We start from the raw sequence: 20,069 nt of genomic DNA on the forward strand, positions 1-20,069 counted from the left end.
ACACAAAGGCTGGAAGTGAATGGCCATTTCTCTAAAGGGCCTAAAATAGCCTAAGGCTGTTTTGTCTTTTGACATGTGTGATTAGTTTTTCCATTAACTTGAAACTAGATAGAGTCAGCTGGGAAGAAGGAATCTCAAATGAGGAAATGCCTCCATCAGATTGGCTGGTAGGCATGTCTGTGTGGCATTTCCCTGGTTAATGATTGATGTGGAACAGCCCAACCTATTGTAGGCAGTGCTGCCCCTGAAGAGTTGGCTCTGGGTAGTAGAAGAAAGCAGGCTGGGGATGAGCCAAATCCCTTTCTCCCCGTGTTGCTTTTAGTCATGGCGGTTATCAAAGCAAGAGGAAGCAAAGTGTGACATTTTTCTCTCTACAATCAGTATGTTCTACTCCGCCACGGTAGGGAGAGAAATGTATCAGACAAAGCCCACAGAATCAAATATCAACACACCGGCACAAATGCACCCCTGGAGAAGGCATGGATACAGTGAGCTCCTAATGTGCTGGGGGCTTTACAGACATCAAAATATTAAACTATGTTGGGTTTTTTTTTTTCTATTTATGTAATCGAGTGTATGTTGTTTTGTTTTAAACAGTACCGGTTCAGAGCAGTTACATAACCACTCAAAGTCATAATGTTAGCAAAATCAGAGTCTGGAATGGTGATTTTATGACCCAGCTAGTGAGGCTAAGCCCTATTTTTTTTTTTTTTTTTTTTTTTTTGGACATAAACCATTCAGGGGTCCTATGCATCAGTCTCTCCAAACAAAACAAACCTCAACAAACTTTCACATCCTTGCTAATCATGTTTTTTACGTGGTCACCTTGATCTTGATACAATTTATACACTTTCCCCATTCCCATCAACACAAATCACCCAGGTTTAGGGGTTAGCAGTTTTGTTAATAATCTTTGGAAAGAGACTATATTTAAAAACTTAATTTTCTTATATGAGTCGAACACTGAAGCCCTCAGAGAAAATTGAATCAATAAAAGGAAGGAATGGGGTTGAAGAGATGCCTCAAGGGTGAGAATGCTTGCTGCTCTTCCGTGGAATCCAAGAGCAGTTCCCAGAAACCACCAGGGGCTCACAAACTCCAGTTAACTCCAGTTCCTGGGAATCCAACGCTCTTTTCTGGCTTTTGTGGGCGTTTGCACTCACACAGCATACGTTCTCACATACACGTTTAAAAACAACAACAACAACAACAACAACAAAAAAGATTACGGAAGAGAGAAGAGGAGGCATCTAGGTTCTTCCTATTTTGCTTACCGACCACAACTAGGTCTTTCCCATTCTCCCCACCTCTGCCACTCAGGCTGTTTCACTTCAGTGCGCAAGCGCGAGGCTGGAGGCTGGGCCTTGGTTTCCTAGGAGACCGTGCAGCAGCTGCGCTGCGGTTGGCCCGAAGGAATGATGGGGGTGGAGCCGGAGGAGGAAGGCGGCCCTGCGGAGGAGGAAGATTTTCCTCGTGCTATGGAGCCCTCGGACGCGGGGGTGGCGGGCAGCTCGCGGGGTGCGCGCTGTCCCGGTGATGGCGGGAAGGGAGGGGAAGACGTGAAGGGCGGGAGCCTGGGGCGGTCGTTGGGTCGCGACCTTCTGGTCCCGCTCGGGCCTGGAGAGTGCGGTCACTCTGCGTTGGCTCCTGAAGCCTGGGGTGACTGCTGCGTTCTTGCTCACACCGTTGGGGTGCACCTGTCTCCATGGCGGCAGGCCTTTTCTGGCCTCCCGTGGGGACCCCTGATGCATCTGGCTGCTCCAAATCACAGAATAGGAAGGTTTTGTGGTCCATTTATGTTTAGAGACTTGGCTAGGCAGGAAAGGATGGCCCGAATTTAGCAAGCAGGCCGGAGTAGTCCCTAAGTGATCTACCTGGCCTTGTGGCGCGGGATTCCCATTCCCTGACACTTTCCACTCCCGGTTAACAGAAAAGTAGTGGCAGCACGTTGTTTCTTTTATATTAATATTTTACATCTCCCTGGTACATACGTCAAAATTAAAATCTGTACACAACCAATCCTCTTTAATGGAAGACACAATATGTTCAGGTTTTGTCAGTTTCCCCACAGATGTGCTTTTCCTAGCCCAGGGTTGCCTTTAGTCTGCTTTGTAACTAAGGAAGGGCACTTCCTGTTGGACTGTATCATAAACTACTGTTTACAGACTGGCTTCAGGTGCAGCCCTGACCCCAGTTTTTAAAATTAGATCCTTGGTTTTTAAATCGAGTGCTGAAATGATTCGTTTTCGGTTGCACCCCAGACACTGTTGTAGGCACTGGGGACTTTAAAACAGGAAATCTTAACTCTTGTGGGAACTAAATTTAGTGTCCTGGAACCCACTGGTTGGGTTGTGTTGGTGTGGTGTTTTTAAATGTAGGAACAGGCCACTTTGACTAGTTCTCAAGTTGGTTGAAAATAACATTGCTACAGTTTCTTTGCCTCTACTGCTTAAAAGCTTCTAAAAAACTTACAGTAGTACAAGGTTTTGTGCCATCCATTATTGATCAAGAGTTCCCCTCTTAAATTAACTACTCAGAAAAAAAGTAGCCGGAGAAATTCTAGTTAATTAAGCAGGGCAGAAGAGCTTTCTGTTGGTGGTGTTGCATGTCTCTACGATTTGTAGATACTGTGGGACATATAAAAAGTGGGCATTGGGTACTTCATAAATCCAAGAGGGGACAGTGTGGAAGCCACTATACATTACCAGATAAAATGTTTGAAGGGTCTGTTAGTTGCTGATGGATAACAAGAAGCCTAAATATGTTTGTTTTCCTTCGTGTATCGTGCAGCAGTTTGTGATCAAGGGGCACCAACAGGAACCTCTTCGTCGAGAGTCATAGTCCACGTGGATCTGGATTGCTTTTACGCCCAAGTAGAAATGATCTCCAATCCAGAATTAAAGGACAAACCTCTAGGTAATCCACATTGATGGTATCTTTATTGAGTGGTGATAAAATTAGCTTCAACTATGATTTATTAGCCATATTAAGACAGTTCCTGGAGTCCATTTTTTAGGTACTTTGTTGGCAGTCGTATTTGCTTTGCAATCAAGAGTAGATGTGCCGAGTCTTTCCCCTTTAATAAAGCTGGCATTAGCATAGGTAACACATAAACAGAAAGCAGAATGAGCCTTAATAGATGTAGTAGCTTACTTCTATAGGCTCACGCCTTAAGTAAGGGAAGTGGGTTTTCTTTTGTGCACACAGAAAGGATCTTTTACTATTAGCATAAAGGGCAGTCTTTAGTTTCCTTCCTTTTCTTCTAGTACCTCGTTCGATGTTACAAGTCATAGTCCAGCCTATGATTCCGTGAAGGACAAAGGGATGCCTAGGTTTTAGTTCTTCAGCGTGAGACTAAATCTTTAAGCTTTCCTAAGAGGTCAAGGATCAGTTTAATTCCATCAGTTTAATTCCTTCTGAAATAATGTCTAATTAGCACAAGATGCCCAGTAGTTACTTTGTACTAAAAGGTATTTTATGGTTAAGAAGTAGATACGAGTGTTTATCATGAAGAGTGAGTGTACAAATGGGTCAGGTGGGGACATCCTTTTAGTTAAGGAGTTTATCAGTCTGGCCTTCTTGTATATAGCTCATGGATGGCTATCTTTGACACAGTGACTTTTAGATAGTGAAACAAAAAAATGAATATGCAAAACTAATATTCTATCTTATGATGTCAAGTTTAAAAATACGCAAAAAGGATGGGTTTAGGTGGTTTCCATATTTTCATTCTATATATTGCTGATGAATATGATGTAGAGTGTCATGAAATAAACCACTTGTGTAAAATGAGAAAAGCACATACATTTGGCAATCTTAAATGCCTGGTAAAAAAATTTTAATGTGTTCTATAGGTGGTCATAATGTCAATTTTAAAAGGTAGACCAAAATAATTCCTCATGGTAGCACTACAAATTATTATGAATTATACTTCATTGCTTAGGGTGCTTATTGGCACAGGATTTCTCGTGGTTTCTGTGGCTTGGCTCTTAGAATCTTATATTCACTGGGTTATATTCACTGGCAGTTTGCTCAGAAGATAAATTAGTTTTTATAACATCAACCAGTATTTAATTGTTGGTTTTTTTTTCCTGTTCTTGTTATTTTCATTGGGCTTATTGTTTGGTGAACATACCCAAGAGTATTACATGACAACATAAAATTAATTGGGCTTTGAGTTGTTTGAAAAGAGTCTTAGAAGGATTTAATTTATGTTTTATCACTGAAAATTCCAAAGAGTATATTGACCTGAGGATAATTTAAATTTGAGAAACAGCTTCCCTTTGGGTACTGGTATGTGTCCACATTCTTATATGTAATTTCTGCCACAATTATTTAGAGTTTTCTTACCTAATATATTTTCTTTCTTCTCTAATTATTTTATAATTTGGGGATTATTTTATAATAAGTAGGAAATAGCTCAAAAACCTGATGTTTCTTAGAATTTTAATCAGGGTGGTTCTTCTCAACTCAGTTATCTTTTTGCTCTTGTAAAAACCCACTTTAAGCAGGGCAAGGTGGCACAAAGCCCTGTAATCCTAGCACTTGCAAAAGGGAGGAAGAGGCCGGAAGGTGAGAGGTCAGCTTGTGCTATGTGGTGAGTTCAAGGCCACTGTTAAGAGGGAGGGGTGAGTGTGTAGCAAAGGCCCAAGAGCTTGAAGAGCTCTGAACTAGCAGTGGTGAAGCTCTTGACTGGTATGCACAAGACTGTGGGTTTGAGCCCCATTGCTGCAAACAACCACAGCAGCAAACAGTGGGTTACCACCTACACTGTCACAGCACAAAGCTAGGAAGCTGTATTTTAAAATGCTCAATTCTGCATGATTTCCTCAGATGATTCTTATTTTTTTTTTAAATAGGTGTGCAACAGAAATACTTGGTAGTTACTTGCAACTATGAAGCCAGGAAACTTGGAGTGAAGAAGCTTATGAATGTCAGAGATGCAAAAGAAAAGTGTCCTCAGCTAGTCTTAGTGAATGGAGAAGACTTGAGCCGCTACAGAGAGATGTCATATAAGGTCACAGGTACAAGATAGCTGCTGTATATTTGGCATATTTATGTGGGGTGACTATGCACTATACAAATATTCATAAAAAAGTGCCATATATGTCATTCTTTTTGCCTAACACTTTAAAAAAAATATTTGGGCCTTGCCCACTTCAAAAATTAAGGAGTTGGCAGTTGGCTCAGTGGATAGATGCTCTTGATGTTAAACTTGACAACTGGAGTTCACCCCAGGCACCCACTTTGTAGAAGCAAAGAACTGATTTGAACAAGTTGTCCTCTGAGCTCCATACATGTTGTAGCATATGCCCTCTTCCTCCATCCAAAAAAAAAAAAAGAGTAATACACTTTTTAAACTATATAAGGTGGCTTCATATACTCCCAGATAAATAAATTTAATACAAATTTTTAATTATCTAAGTAGGCCACTTTCACTGATATAGCTGTGAGGAGAAAATGAATAGTTGCGGATAATTAAAATTTGGTCATGAGTACTATTTATATAAGTAACAGAAAAATGTAAGTGGAGTTTTAAAATATGGAATGAAAATAAATACTGAAAAAAATATTTTTGGTGCATGTGTTTTGTGTGTGTGTGTTTGTGTGTATACATGTGTGTCAAAGGTAAACATTTGTGTCTTCTGTTGCTGTCCAGTTTTTAAATTTTTTATTTGGTATGTGAATGCCAAGGAACTTCTGTACCTCTCACTGTCTAGTTAGAAGATTCAGGGTAAGTAAAATAGTTTCATAGCTGTAGCTAGTGATTAAAGTCTAATTTCAGAATGAATAGATAGTCCCTTTGAATTCATTCGGAGTCTTGGTTCAGGTCACTTTTGTGAACTTTGCAATGCCCAAGTCTTGGCTTGACACTAGGCAAGAGTTTGACTTCCTGAGGTTGCAGTGCTTCAGCTCCTGCATCCTCATGGGATGTACTCAGGCGCCACTTCATCAAGATGCCTCATTTGATGTAGTTTCAAGATGAGTTTTAAATACTATTTTGATTGCTCTGTTGTAAGTACTTGTGGAAGATACCACTAAAAATATTACTTGGTTATGTGTTTCTAAGGAGATTGTCGTTTATCCTTCATATCCGTGTCAAGATTTTAACTACCTCTTAAGCATGGGTTGTTTTCCTTTCTTTTTTTAAAGTATACTATGGATAAAAAAGTTATGGATGTGGAAGAAGATTGAGTTAGATTTATTACTGTGATTCATTATCCTAGGAATATTATCTTTGGGCTTTTTTTCTTTGAATATGACATCTACTCAAAAGTTTATTAACTGAAGACATTATCCAAGATTCCATGCAGAGCTGGGCTACATTGATAGCTCAGATATCCCAGCAGTTAAAAGTACTGGCTGCTGTTCCAGATGATCTGGATTCAGTTCCCAGCACCCACATGGTGGGTCATAACCATCTGTAACCAATATCCTCTTCTGGCCTCTGTAGGTACCAGGCACATACACAGTACACAGACCCACATGTCAACAAAACACCCATACTTATGAAATAAAATTTAAGTAAAAATTCAAAGGTGTGAAGCTGTGGTGCATATGGTATCATACATAGGATATGCACATATGTTATATTTACTACCTTAATAATTAAACAGGGAAATCTGTTCTAGTTTGTAACTTAATTATATCTGTGTTGCAATGTTTTTTCAATTTAGAATTGTTGGAGGAATTTAGTCCAGTTGTGGAGAGACTTGGATTTGATGAGAATTTTGTGGATCTAACCAAAGTGGTTGAGAAAAGACTCCAGCAGCTTCCAAGTGACGAAGTTCCGTCAGTGACTGTGTTCGGCCATGTTTACAATAACCAGTGTGAGTGCTTCCTCCGTGTCCCCTCAGTGACTGCAAGCGCACATATCCCAAACCAGGGAGCTCGCTGACATCTGTGTGACTAGTTAGTCAGTATCCAAGCTGGCCAAAATGAAGTCTTCCAATCACATCACGTATTCAGGAAACTTGAGCGGGGCATAGGGCTATGCCCCTCGAGGTGCGGCCTTTGTCTCTGAGGCAGTTTCCTTTCTATTCGTCCCACTCCTTATTTTTAAGAGCTCTACCTCTGTCGGTTATGCTTAACATACAGATATCGACTTACTACTTTTTTCTTTATTTTTAATTCTGAATTTTAAGGTAGGCTAAATGTGTTGTTGATCCCTTCTGTTCTTCTGAGGACTGAGCTTCCCCTGGTGGATTCTGGTTACATCTTATCCAGGCCTTTTGTCACAGGCCAGTCATTTGTCACAGCTATTTGCTGGTGACTTCCTCAGGCTTCAGGTTAATCAGTTCAAATGACCATCAGCAACTATTGGTAAAAAAGTGACATGGTTTATCTTCACATATGAAGAAAGTGTGGAAGACAGATGTTTTTCCTTGGATATTCACATCTGTAAATAAATTGAAGTTAGTGCCTGGGAATATCTAATCAGGCTTCTAGACACTCGTGACTGCTAGAGAATGCATGTAGAGGACAAGCTTTTCGTGTAAGAGTGGCCTGACATAGTCGGTCCTGTATCTCAGCATGCACCTCCTCTTATGTCCCTGTTTATAGAGTGTCCTGTGTCATCAACACGGATGACAGGGCAGAACCTCCACTTCCAGGAGACATGAAGCCTCTCCTGTGTCGTTTGTACCTATGCCCTTTGTCCAGACCTTAGGGGGAAAGGCAGAAAGGTTACAGATACATCTTTATGCAGCTTTTATAGCAGATACAGACCTGACTATTTAGAAAAAACCACATTAGTGTAGAGAGAGCTATATTTCATATTTCAAATGAAGAATACGTAATTGCTCATTACTTTTTCTTCTTTTACGTAAGTTATTTAATTGAAACTAGTCTCACCATGTAGCCTGGCTGGCTTAGAGGTGTTGACCAGGATACCTTTAAACTCTGAGATCAGCTTGCCCCTGGCTCCACATAGATTTAAAAGCAATTTCTTTCAAACCAGTATATAAACAGGCAGGATCATGGTGTGAATGCTCTTGTCTGTTATAGACAAGCCAGGTTTCATTTTGGCACATTTATTTTATCGTGCCTCTGTGAATCGTGTGTGTGCTCTCAGCTAGGCTGACTGACGAGCCACTGGAGAGTAAGTCCTGTATCAGACACTTCATCTCTATGTCCTTCCAGCATGAGTCCTAGGGTGGATCCACACCAAAGAAATCGTGTTTCTTTAAAAGCTCCCTACGGTATCATGAGCAGATCTCCTAACCTGTGGGCCAGTCATTATTCGCAGCAGGGTATTCCTGTGGCGCATGACATCCAGACTTCATTCTAAAGCTATGTGTGTTTTCCTAGTGTATGTTTCCTTCTGTTTCTTTCTTGGTAAATGTGAATGACGGTCTCATGCATGTCAGCTAGAACTGCTCAGGAACCACCTTTTCACAGTCTATTAGTGAGTAAGCACTCCCGGCATGCACTCCTTATCACAGGCCCGCCATATCTGTTCAGTTTGAAATGACCCAGGATAAACTAAGAAAGCAGTTAGAAGAGTAGTGGGGGAGTGGTGGGGAGGACCTGGGCTCTTTTAATCCTTTCTGTTAGAGATAAAATTAATGCTTCTGTGGTGATGCCATTGCCGTTACAGCTGTGAACCTGCACAGCGTCATGCATCTGAGACTTGTGGTTGGATCGCAGATTGCGGCAGAGATGCGGGAAGCCATGTACAGTCAGCTTGGGCTCACGGGCTGTGCTGGAGTGGCTCCTAACAAACTCCTGGCAAAGTTAGTGTCTGGTGTTTTTAAACCAAATCAACAGACAGTCTTGTTACCTGAAAGTTGTCAACATCTCATTCACAGTTTGAACCACATACAGGAAATACCTGGTAAGACAAATACACATGAAGAGCGTGTACTGGCTTTGTTGTAATTTCTCTAAACTATGCAGTTAATTCCTAGAGGCACACACTTGGTTTTTGGAGGAAACCAAAAACCTGAAATGTTTTGTGAAACAAATCTGTGTGAAGATATATGTGCAAGTCCTTTTTCCACATAAGACTTTGAGTGGTGCCCTGGAGTCATATGGTGGAAACATCTTTAGTATTGAGAGAAGCTTGGTTTTGGGAAGCAAAGCCTTCATATCACTGTGCTTTTCTGTTGTTCAGGTATCGGCTATAAAACTGCCAAGCGTCTTGAAACTCTGGGAATCAGTAGCGTACATGAGCTCCAGAACTTCCCCATCAAAACATTAGAAAAGGAATTAGGAATTTCAGTTGCTCAGCGCATCCAGAAGCTCAGCTTTGGAGAGGACAGGTCTCCTGTCACACCGTCAGGGCCACCGCAGGTATGTGAGCACGGCGTTTAGTTTACCAGTTGGTGGTTATGATGCTACTTAAGGTGAAGCTGTCTGGCTTTAGGGTTCACTCGTCTGGTGTGCCTTGCAGCTTGTGTGTGACTCTTTCCCAGGAGAAGCTGATTTCTGTGAGATGAGCAAGTACTCTGAAATTTTAACTTGCTGCTAGTAGTTTCAAATCTAATTATCTATTTTTTTGTCACTACTGCCTTAAAATCCTGATATACACACAAACGTGAAGAAAACCTTTTAAAACATCCTCATTTTTAGACTAATCGAGTGATTTGGACAGTGGGGAGAGAATAACTACCCAGTTAGCGAGGGTTTTTTTCTCATGTGCTAGGCATGTCAGAAATTGCTCCACATACTCACTGCATTGAATTTCACCGTAACCTCTGAGATAGGCAGTATCCTTTGTCAAACCTTCCTTCCTCCTCTCCTGCTTCCTCTTTCCCTCCTTAAGACGAGGGGAATGCACTATCAAAAGATTAAGTAACTTGTCCAAGCATAGACTCAGATTAAGGTTCTAGGCCATGGGAGCCTTGCTGTAGTCCTATAGAGGAACCGGAGATGGTCCTTGTGCTTTAAAACTGCATGACTCGTGGTGTACAATGACTGTACACACAGTAACCGCACACACAATAACTGCACACATAATAACAGTACAGATAATAACTGCACACACAATAACTACACACAATAACTGCACAGATAATAACTGTACCCACAATAACTACACACAATAACTGCATACAGAATAACTGTACATACAATAGCTGCACTGATAATAACTGTACCCACAATAACTATACACAGTAACTGCATACACAATAAGTGCACACACAATAACTGCACAGATAATAACTGTACACACAATAACTACACACAATAACTGCATACAGAGTAGCTGTACATACAATAGCTGCACTAATAATAACAGCATACACAGTAACTACACACAATAACTGCACATACAATAACTGCACACACAATAACCGCACACAGAATGACTGCACACACAATAACTGTACACACAATAAGTTAACACACCAGGAAAAAAGTGAATCTGGTGTTACTGATGCATAAAGACCGTAGTAAAGCGCGTGTTGAGTGTCTGTTTGGCATGAGCACTGTGTTAGCTTTTACATTAACCCTGCTTTCTACTTCCTTGGCAGTCCTTCAGTGAAGAAGATACGTTTAAGCGGTGTTCCTCAGAAGCAGAAGCTAAAGCTAAGATTGAAGAATTACTGTCCAGCCTTTTGATGAGGTGTGTTCCTCCTTGCCTCATTGTCTTTTATATTCAGGCTGGACACAGAACGTCCTCGTGTTCTGTGTTGCGTTTTACAGGTTGACTGTGAGTGAAGCAGTGTTATTATTCAGGATAGATCACTTGCCACTAGATTTCTCTTAGTACGTGCTCTTAATTAACATCACCGACTTCTATTAGTTGTCATTCGAGTCACGTGGTGGTTATGCTGCTCTCAAGCCGGGGTACTTACCTGAGGGGCTTCTTTAGTATTTCTAATAAGAGTCCAAAGATTTCTAGTCTTTAGGTGAGAAGGAAGTCTTAAATTTTCCCTGTGGCTGTTACACGGCCTCTGCTCCAGACATTAGGACTTGCTTTTCAGTTAAAAAGGAAAGTGCAGAGAAGAGCCCATCTGCTACAGTTCTCACGGTCCGCGTGTAGAGATGGGTAGGATGATGGCTCAGAGTAGGAAGGTGCTGAGGGCCAGGGCTAGAGGCAGCAGAGAAGCCCCTGGCTCCCTTGTCTCAGATTCAGAAAAGACAGTGGAGTCAAAGGAAGGGGCTAACTAGCTGTCTGTACAATGTGAGAGTATGTACAATGTGAGAGTATGTACAAGGGGCAGACAGTTAACAATAATGTGCCAACTGGGATCTAAATACTCAAAAAAATGTAATATAAACTGAGCAAGAAATGCTTTCCTGGTGTTTCTTGTTATCTTTCAAATGTTTCTCATTTCCCAGAAGAAAGCACTAATCTCCCATCACTTCATCTCATTAGAAGTGTCCTAAATTGGCTTCAAGGATGTGTGTTTCTGAAATGCTCCAAGGATGGCTGGTGTACACAGATGAGACAGTTGATGTTTGTCGCAGAGATCTGCTGTCACATGCAGCTGGCCTCATGTCTGAAGCAGAGCTGTGCAGTTCATTGTTGGCCGCCTGCTCTGAGGTAAAGCATGACTCAGCTCCAGCGAGATGGCTCACTCTCTTCTGGGGACTCTGCTGCTGAAACTGGGTCATCCACTCTGCCTCAGCTCATGCGTACCCTGAAATCAGTGGCTGTGGAGAATGGTCCTGCACATGGAAACAAACACCAGAGGAAGTATATGTTGTATACTTTTAAGTTCTTAGCCTGAAGACTCAATCCAGAAGACAGCAGGTACTCTAACCCTCTGAGACATCAGCTGTCTAGAGTCGTTCGTCCATGTCTCTGTTGCCAGTTCTCCCTAACACCTCACTGTTGTGCTGTGACTGAGACTTGTTTCTGTGACTGAGGTTATAGAATTCAGGTGGCTGGTATAAAAATAATTTCATATCTGTGTGTCTGTATATCTGAAATACATTTTCTTCTAGAAAGTTTATTGATTAATCCTACAGGTCAGAAAGAAAAGTAAACTTTTTTTTTTTTTTTTTTTTTTTTTAAAGCCTGCCTCTAAGCACTAGTTTAAACTTGCTTTTAGCCTTTTCCTAGTATCCTACTGAGCAGACCTGTCAGGTGTCTGACTAGGTGGTCATTAGATCACCACAGTACAAGTGCCACCCTTACACCATTGTTGGAACGTGGCTAGTGTAGTCACTGCTTTTCGCTCGTTCCTTCGTAGGCTTTAGCTGCTGAGGATGACTGAATGCTGCTTTTCTTTGCCAGGTTGCATTGTCCTTTCTGATCCTGCGAGCCACTCCTCAGGGATGAGGCTTCTGGGTCAGTTCCAATGCTCAGTCCCACGCCCTGCGTCCAGAGTGCACGCTGTCTTCATGAACAGGCACTCACCTGAAAAATCTAGGAATCAACGTAGGGCAATGCAATAGCCTGTATTATTTTCAGAGTTCTGGACTGCCCTGCCCAACAACTTGGGAGGGGCTTTCTCATGCCTGCTACTGGGATTTTTGTTCCATAGTCCATGGTTCTTGGGGAAAGCATTATTACGCCAAGTGCTGTAATTACTTTAAACCATATATAAATATATATGAACACATAAATATCTATATATAGTTTATAAATATTATATATTATAAAATTTATATTATTTATATAAATACATGTATAATTTTAGGTAAGTAGAAAATCTCTTTTTGTATGGCTCTTACTGTCTTCGTCTCCCTCTTCTTCACTGTTCACTAAGCCTTGGGTGTGGGATTGTGTTGTAGATGTCTTATTATTTGGGGTTGGCTACTCCACAAATGCTTTTATTCTCTGCACTCTGTCCATTTGTGATTCTCTGTAATAACCTCCATCTGCTACAGAAAGATTATTTGATGTGATGAGAGCTGCAGTCATCCATGGGTATTAGGATAAGTATTTTGAAGGCAAGTAGATGGTATACCTGTTGAGTGAGATGGTAGAGGTGGGTGCTCCTCTAGGTCTGTGAGGTAGGTGCTCCTCTAGGTCTGTGAGGTAGGTGCTCCTCTAGGGTCTGTGAGGTATGTACTTCTCTAAGGTCTGTGAGGTAGGTGCTCCTTTAGGGTCTGTGAGGTAGGTGCTCCTCCAGGGTCTGTGAGGTAGGTGCTCCTCCAGGGTCTGTGAGGTAGGTGCTCCTCCAGCGTCTGTGAGGTAGGTGTTCCTGTAGGGCCTGTGACCTCTCCAGCTAAAGGTTTTGGCTAGTCTTACAGCACCAGACATGAAGTTCCTTCTGTCCAGCAGACTTTAATCCAATTATATAGATATATTTAATGCTAGTGAAGCAATGGACTTGCTAGTGAGAGTGAGAGCAAGTAGGCAAAGACAGCACACTTCCTTCTCCCAAGTCCTGTAGGCCGCCAGTGGGTGTGGCCCAAATTAAAGATGGATCTTCCCACCTCAAAAGATCTGGATTAAAAGTGCCTTCCCACTTCAAATAATTGGAAAGAAAAAAAAAAAAAAACCACCCAAACCATCAGCAGTTGTGCCCAGCCACTTGGGTTTTAGTTAATTCCAGATGTAGTCAAGTTGGAAAGCAAGAATAGCCAGCACAGCTTGTCATTATGGTAGTTCACAGGACTTACAGCTGGGTGGGGCTCCTGATAACTTTCTTTCCTGTCATCCTGCATAGCACATTCATGCATTGTGACAGCTGGTCAGAGGAGGGGGTTGTGGGGAGCTTCAAGCCTAGTTCCAGCTTGATTTCTGCAAGCCTGTGGCAAGTGTGTGGTGTCTTTAGTACATCACAAGTTAGGGCATGCAGCCAGGAGCAATGACAATTGCATGCTTTATCTTGTAGTGTCTTTTGCCCAGCCCCCACCCCGGACCCCACATCTGATCCTGGACTTTCTGATAAGTCCATGGAGCTTACGGGCAGCATTATTCCTGCTGTTGACAGGCCTTGTTAAACTATGTGTGCACTTTTCATAGACGCACTTTTAAGAAAGCTCATAAAATAGGGTTCTCTATGGCCTTTTCACCATCTTTAGTGTCAGTCTCCTCCTTTGCTTCTCTGCACACTTCCCTCTCAACTCGTCCTTCAGTTAGCTCTCCTGCCCGCCCCCTTCCCTTCATAGACCTGCAGTCTGTGTCTCACTACACGGTCCTTTTCTCCTTGGCTGGATTCTAAACTTCTTCCAAGTTAAGAGACGCCAACGTAAAGGTTCTTAAGTAAGAGAGAACATGCAGATTTTATCTTTCTAGGTCTAGGTGACTTCACTAGGTATAATATTGCCTCGTACCCAAGCCAAAAATCTATGGCCAAATTAAGAGTTAGAAAAACAATTAGCTTCATATAACCTTTCATTGCTCGTGGTGATTACTAGCACTCAATTCTTCCTTGTCTCCTTATGTCTAAGCTTTTTTTGTCCTCTTTTCTTCATGTTATACTGTACCCCTCATTTGTACACACACATAGACATGTACACACATACATATGTGTATATATATTATTGGGTAGATTCTGCATATGAGAGAACATGTGGTTTCTTTCTGAGAGTGTGCGACCTTGCTTAATATTGTATTTCACAAGTCCACTGATGGGCCTCTGGGTGTCTGCCCAGGAGTGGTATAGCAGGGTCCTGTGGTAGATTTGTTTCTAGCTTTCTGAGGAACCTCCACACTGGTTTCCATGGCTCCTAAGTTTGTATTCTCAGCAGAAGTGAATGAGGAGTCTCCTTTCTACACATTTGGTTACCATTTATCTTATTGTGGCCATTCTGAGTGAGGTGAGGTCAGATGAAATGGCAAAGTAGTTTTAATTTACTTTTCCCTGATTGCTAAGGCTAATGAAAAATATTTTTATTTTTACTTTTTTGGCATGTGGGGTTGTTTTCTTGATGCCTGGTCTTTTGAGTTCTTTATAGATTATGGCTATGAGTCCTCTGTTAGATATATAGCTGTCAGGGCTTTGCTGTGTTGCCTTTGAGATACTTACTTGGATATTTTTGAACATTTATTATTTTATTTTTCATTTTCTATGGTGCATATAAGTATTCCATCATCTTAAAATTGTGTTCATTCATTGTATTATTCTTTTTCCATTTATATTTTTAGAGTATGCCGCGATGGAAGGAAGCCCCACACAGTAAGATTAGTCATCCGTCGACACTCTGACAAACATTGGAACCGTGAGAGTCGTCAGTGCCCGATCCCATCCCATGTCATTCAGAAGTTAGGGACAGGTATGGGCCGGTTCTCTAAGAAGATAAATGGCATATTGATCTCTTCAAAAAGCAAACTTTGAGTTAGAAACATGCCACATTAATGTCTTTTCATATATTCTTCAAAACTTAGTTTTATTTTACCAGGAATTAACATTAGGAAAACTTTTTAATAGATAATTAAGTAAATTCTCATTTAATCAACTCAGTAAATACTTAGTTAAAAATATTTCCCAACTTCAGAGGGTACAAAGTTAAGATACTTATGTAGAATACATTTAGTAAATAATATCAAAATGCGTGGTGATCCCAATTAAGATTTTAATTTTTTAAGCTAAGTCATATAAATAATATTGTGATTTGAATATTGATTAAGATGAATGTGTTTATTACATCCTTCTACATTTTACTTAGGAAATTATAACGCGATGCCTCCCCTGATTGATATCCTTATGAAACTTTTCCGAAATATGGTGAATGTGAAGATGCCCTTTCACCTGACTCTTCTAAGTGTGTGCTTCTGCAACCTGAAAGCCCTGAGCAGTGCTAAGAAAGGGCCTATGGACTGCTACCTAAAGCCGTCCCTCTCAACAACTACCTGCTCCAGCAAGCGCAGCTTTGTAAGTACAACCTGACCACACTGCTGCTAAACCCACCATCTGCATTTCTGTGTAGGGCTATTGGGAGGTTCTTTGAGGTGCTACTGTTCGGATGATTTAATTGTCCTATCACAGGATGGTTGCTGGCCTTAAATATAGTGAATCCAAGAGGAAAATGTAAACCCAGAAGAAAAGAGACAGCTATGATGGTGCTTCTGTTTTGGGAAGTGTTAACACATGTTCTGGAGGTCTATACAAATATTATGGATTGGTTTATAAACATAAACATATCTAGAAATTAATTACCATTGTACTAAGATTAGGATACTATTATAATAATTGCTGAGCTGTAATTGAGTGGATGAATGTTTTATAGTATATAAAACTAGAAGGGAAATTCAAGTGAAAAATTTTATAGAAAAATTGAGTAAACTTAGGTTGAGAATGTTTCTAAGTTTTATATAGATGTAGTATTACAGATTAAAAAATATACTTTTATTGTGCATTTTTTTTGTTTCTGTTAAATGTTACCTTTTAGGCAAGCAATTTTTTGGAAAGTCAGCCCTTTTCGCTTTGTGCATCTATTTTTAACAGCATTGGATCACGTTAGTCTACTGAGTTCGATGCGGAACACATGGTTGCTGAGGTCCTTTCCTCATGCATGTTGTGTCTCCTACTCCATGCTAGCTAGCAAGGACCAGGTAAAGATAATGATAGGCCACACAGTAGTGTGCAGGCCTGGGATAGTGCTCACTGTAGATACTTGGCACTGGCACCGAAAGATCAAAGGTGTTGGGCAGGTTGGCAGGTGTGTGAGACACTAGCTCCAGAAGAAGTGCAGCAGTGATGTGTATGGCATGCAGACTCCTGAGCTCTGCTCTTCCCCTTGTGTTGTAGAAAGTGAAGGACACCCACACGGAAGACTCTTACAAGGAGAAAGAAGCAAACCGGGATTGTCTACCAAGTAGAAGACTCGAAAGCATGAGAATGGGGAAGTCTCCATTGGATGCCACCTGTTTTCCTAAAGACAAAGACACAAGTGACTTGACACTCCAGTCACTGCCAGAGGGTGTTGACCAAGAAGTCTTTAAGCAGCTTCCAGCAGATATTCAAGAAGAAATCCTTTCTGGAAAATGTAAAGAAAATCTTAAAGGGAAAGGAAGTTTAAGTTGTCCATTACATGCCTCGAAAGGAGTATTGTCTTTCTTTTCTACAAAGCAGATGCAAGCCAGTTGCTTAAGCCCCAAAGACACTATGTTCACTGGCAATCAGGTATCAGCAGTGTCTCCCTGTGAGCCGGGAACATCAGGATTGAGCACTAGTCACTCCTCCCGTCCCTTGTGTGGAAAGGATTGTTCCTACTATGTAGACAATCGGTTAAAGGAGGAGCGTGTGAGTCAAGGCCCTACAGAGTCGCAAGGATTCCACTTTTCCAATACAAATCCTGCTCTTTCTGTTTTTCACTCATTTCCAAATCTGCAGAGTGAACAGCTTTTCTCCACACACCTCACTGCAGACAGCCACAGGCAGACAGCCACTACCTCTCACCAGGGACTAGAAAACAGAGAGCAAGATTCTGCAGATGAAAATCTTACTCTCCCATCGGACATTGATCCTCAGGTTTTCTATGAGCTGCCAGAAGAGGTCCAAAAAGAACTGATGGCTGAATGGAAGAGAGCTGGAGCAGAGTTCCCCTCTGTGCACAAATAAGTGCGCTCAGGAGAAGGTCCAGAAAGCCAGGGAGTGGTGTTCCCAGATCACCTTTTCATAATTAAATGGTAATATTCAATGGTGTAGAAATCTGATGTAAGATATAATAGATAAGGCAAAAGGGGGCGCAGGAAGTAAATTCTAGTACAAAGGAAAAATATCCATAACATGTGGTAATGTAAAAAAAAAATGCTATCTTCCTATTATTTCTCCAGCTGTTTTATATCATTGACAATAAAGCAATATCATGGTCAACAGTGGACTGTTACTCTAAGTTATGGGACAGATGTTTTATGCCTGCATGCAAAATAGGAGCTCATCACAGCATCATTATGCTTAGGAAGAAACGGGCTTTAGTTTTCGTTTTGTGGGGATTTTTGGTTGTTTGGTGTGTGTGTCTGTCTATGTGTGTGTGTCTGTCTGTGTCTGTCTGTCTGTCTGTGTCTGTGTGAGAACTGAATAGTATCTCAGTCAGTCCATAACATCCAAATAGGAAATTCTCGTCAGCATCAAAAGGTAAATATCTTTAGGCAAATCACTACATACAATTTAACAAGTTGACTTAAACTTTGCTTTTGTTTTTGAACTAATATCCTACTGTGTAGCCCAGTCCAGCCACAGGTTTGTGATCTTTTTGCCATTACCCTCTGAGTTTTGAGACTGCATCAGGGTAAACCAATATGTCAACCTACTAACTGGTTTATGAAGATTTTATTTTGTGGGTTCAAGTGTATCTGTGTGAGCGTGTGTGTGTATGTATGTGTGTATGTGAGAGAGAGAGACAGAGAGAGAGAGACAGAGACAGACAGACAGAGAGAGAGACAGAGAGAGAGAGACAGAGACCACATAAACCAAAAAGGGGCATGTAATCCCTTGAAGATGGAGGTACCTGTGATTGTCAGCCACCAAGTGTGGGTGCTGGGATCTGAACCCCAGTCCTCTGATAGAGCTGTGAGCACTCTTAACCACCAGGGCTCCAACCTCACCACTGGCTTTTAAAAAAGTAATTACTTATTTCTCACACAGTGAGAACATACCACCGTGCATTAATAAATACGGAATGAATGAACACTGTGGCCTGTTACCCTAAGGATTGTGGATGAGAGAGGCCTGTATGTTATAGAGCAGTGGTTCTCAACTTTCCTAGTGCGATTACCCTTTAATACAGCTCATCATGTTGTGGTGAACCCCAACCATAAAATTATTTTTGTTGCTAATTCATAACTAATTTTGCTATTGTAATGAATTATAATGCAAATATCTGTGTTTTCTGATGGGTTTAGGGGACCCCTATATTGAGAACTGCTGTTGTACAGGATAGTAGTAGAAGGAAATTATTGTGGTAAACACGGGCATCAGCACTACTAACAAAGTCCATTTCCACATAGGCAATCAATCTATAGGGTCTAGAAGCAGTGGGTGATAATGTTCTGCTTTTTTTTTTTTTAAATCTCCTGTATATTTGAACATGAGACTAGGGTATGTCAGAAACAAAGAAATCATTACTAAGTGGTCCTGTAATTATTTTACCTTTCCCTTTTTCTGGCCAAATTATGATTTATGATTGAGCATGTCTCAATTTGCAAGGAAGTTTCTATAATACCTAAGTATCCCTTAGCATTAATTTACGGGGGTCATCTTGTGGCTATAATTTTTATAAATATAGCCTAGAGACTTAAAAATAAAATACGCATATGTGAATGAATGAAGTTTAAAAATACTTTCTTCCAGGTCAGAAATTTTGACTGGGCTATAGATTTCCTACAACTTAACTACTAAAGCTGAAATGTGTCTGTTTGTTAGCAGTGTCTCATGCAGTTCAAGCTGGCCGACAAACAAGATGTGGAGAGCGCCACCTGCTGTCGTTTGACTACAAATGATTAGCGTATCAAAGACTTGCTTTGATTTTTGTTTGTGTTTTGAATTCACTTTACATTGTGCTCACTGCCCACCTCCTGGTAACCCCCTCCCCGAATCCTTACCCCAATTTCCCCTCCCCTTCCCCTCTGAAGGATTGGGGAACCCTTGGGCATCTCCCCACCCTGGCCCATCAAGTCTTTGTGAGGCTAGATGCATCCTCTCCCACTGAGGCCAGACAGGGCAGCCTGGCTAGAAAATGTCTCGCAGACAGGGAACAGCTTTTGGGGTAGCTCCTGTTCCAGGTGTTGGGGACCCACATGAAGACCAAGTCACCCAGCAGCTGACTCAGACAGATGCAGAGACTCACAGCAAAACAGAAGCTAGAGTTTGGGGACTCTTAAAAGGAGCCAGAAGGGAGTAGGAACTCCACAGGACAACCAACAGAGTCAACTAACCTGGACCCTTGGGGCCCTCAGAGACTGAAACACCAACCAAAGAGAATACATAGGCTGGACCTCGGCTTGTTTCTTTTAAGAGCTCTGCTTTCCCCAGCTTATGTTAAAGGTGACATACAGTACACGGTCAGCGTCATCTTTACTTTTTGTCTTAATTTATTTTATACCCCTCACTTAAGTCCTCCCAGATCCTCTCCACCTATCCTTAAACTGCAAGTTTCCATTCTGTGTGGGGTCACATGACTGAAGTTGTGTGGCATCACTAATTTGGCAATAGTAAGGAGTCTCTGGATGTGAAATCACAAAACCCTGCAAAGTCAACCATGAAAAGCATCACTGTGTG

General features: G+C 41.4%; 1 protein-coding gene across 4 annotated transcripts; it reads left to right on the top strand.

Annotated features, from left to right (window-relative positions):
• The first annotated feature begins 1,395 nt into the window (after positions 1 to 1,395).
• On the top strand, positions 1,396 to 17,671 carry Poli (DNA polymerase iota). 4 transcript variants are annotated; one of them, XM_076912483.1, is made up of 11 exons: positions 1,405 to 1,518; positions 2,791 to 2,916; positions 4,860 to 5,024; positions 6,678 to 6,830; positions 8,600 to 8,836; positions 9,116 to 9,294; positions 10,479 to 10,570; positions 11,327 to 11,494; positions 14,996 to 15,123; positions 15,517 to 15,722; positions 16,599 to 17,671. In XM_076912483.1, exons 1-11 carry the CDS (start codon positions 1,416 to 1,418, stop codon positions 17,409 to 17,411), a joined length of 2,370 nt encoding a protein of 789 aa, XP_076768598.1. In that variant the 5' UTR covers positions 1,405 to 1,415; the 3' UTR covers positions 17,412 to 17,671. The 4 variants fall into 4 exon arrangements, with proteins under 4 accessions (XP_034373872.1, XP_076768598.1, XP_076768599.1 ...); XM_076912484.1 differs by having other exon boundaries at positions 1,419 to 1,518; positions 2,794 to 2,916; XM_034517981.2 differs by lacking the exon at positions 11,327 to 11,494 and having other exon boundaries at positions 1,396 to 1,518.
• The last annotated feature ends 2,398 nt before the right edge of the window (positions 17,672 to 20,069 follow it).

This window comes from Arvicanthis niloticus, chromosome 14 (assembly GCF_011762505.2).
Source record: "Arvicanthis niloticus isolate mArvNil1 chromosome 14, mArvNil1.pat.X, whole genome shotgun sequence".
Lineage (NCBI taxonomy): Eukaryota > Metazoa > Chordata > Mammalia > Rodentia > Muridae > Arvicanthis > Arvicanthis niloticus.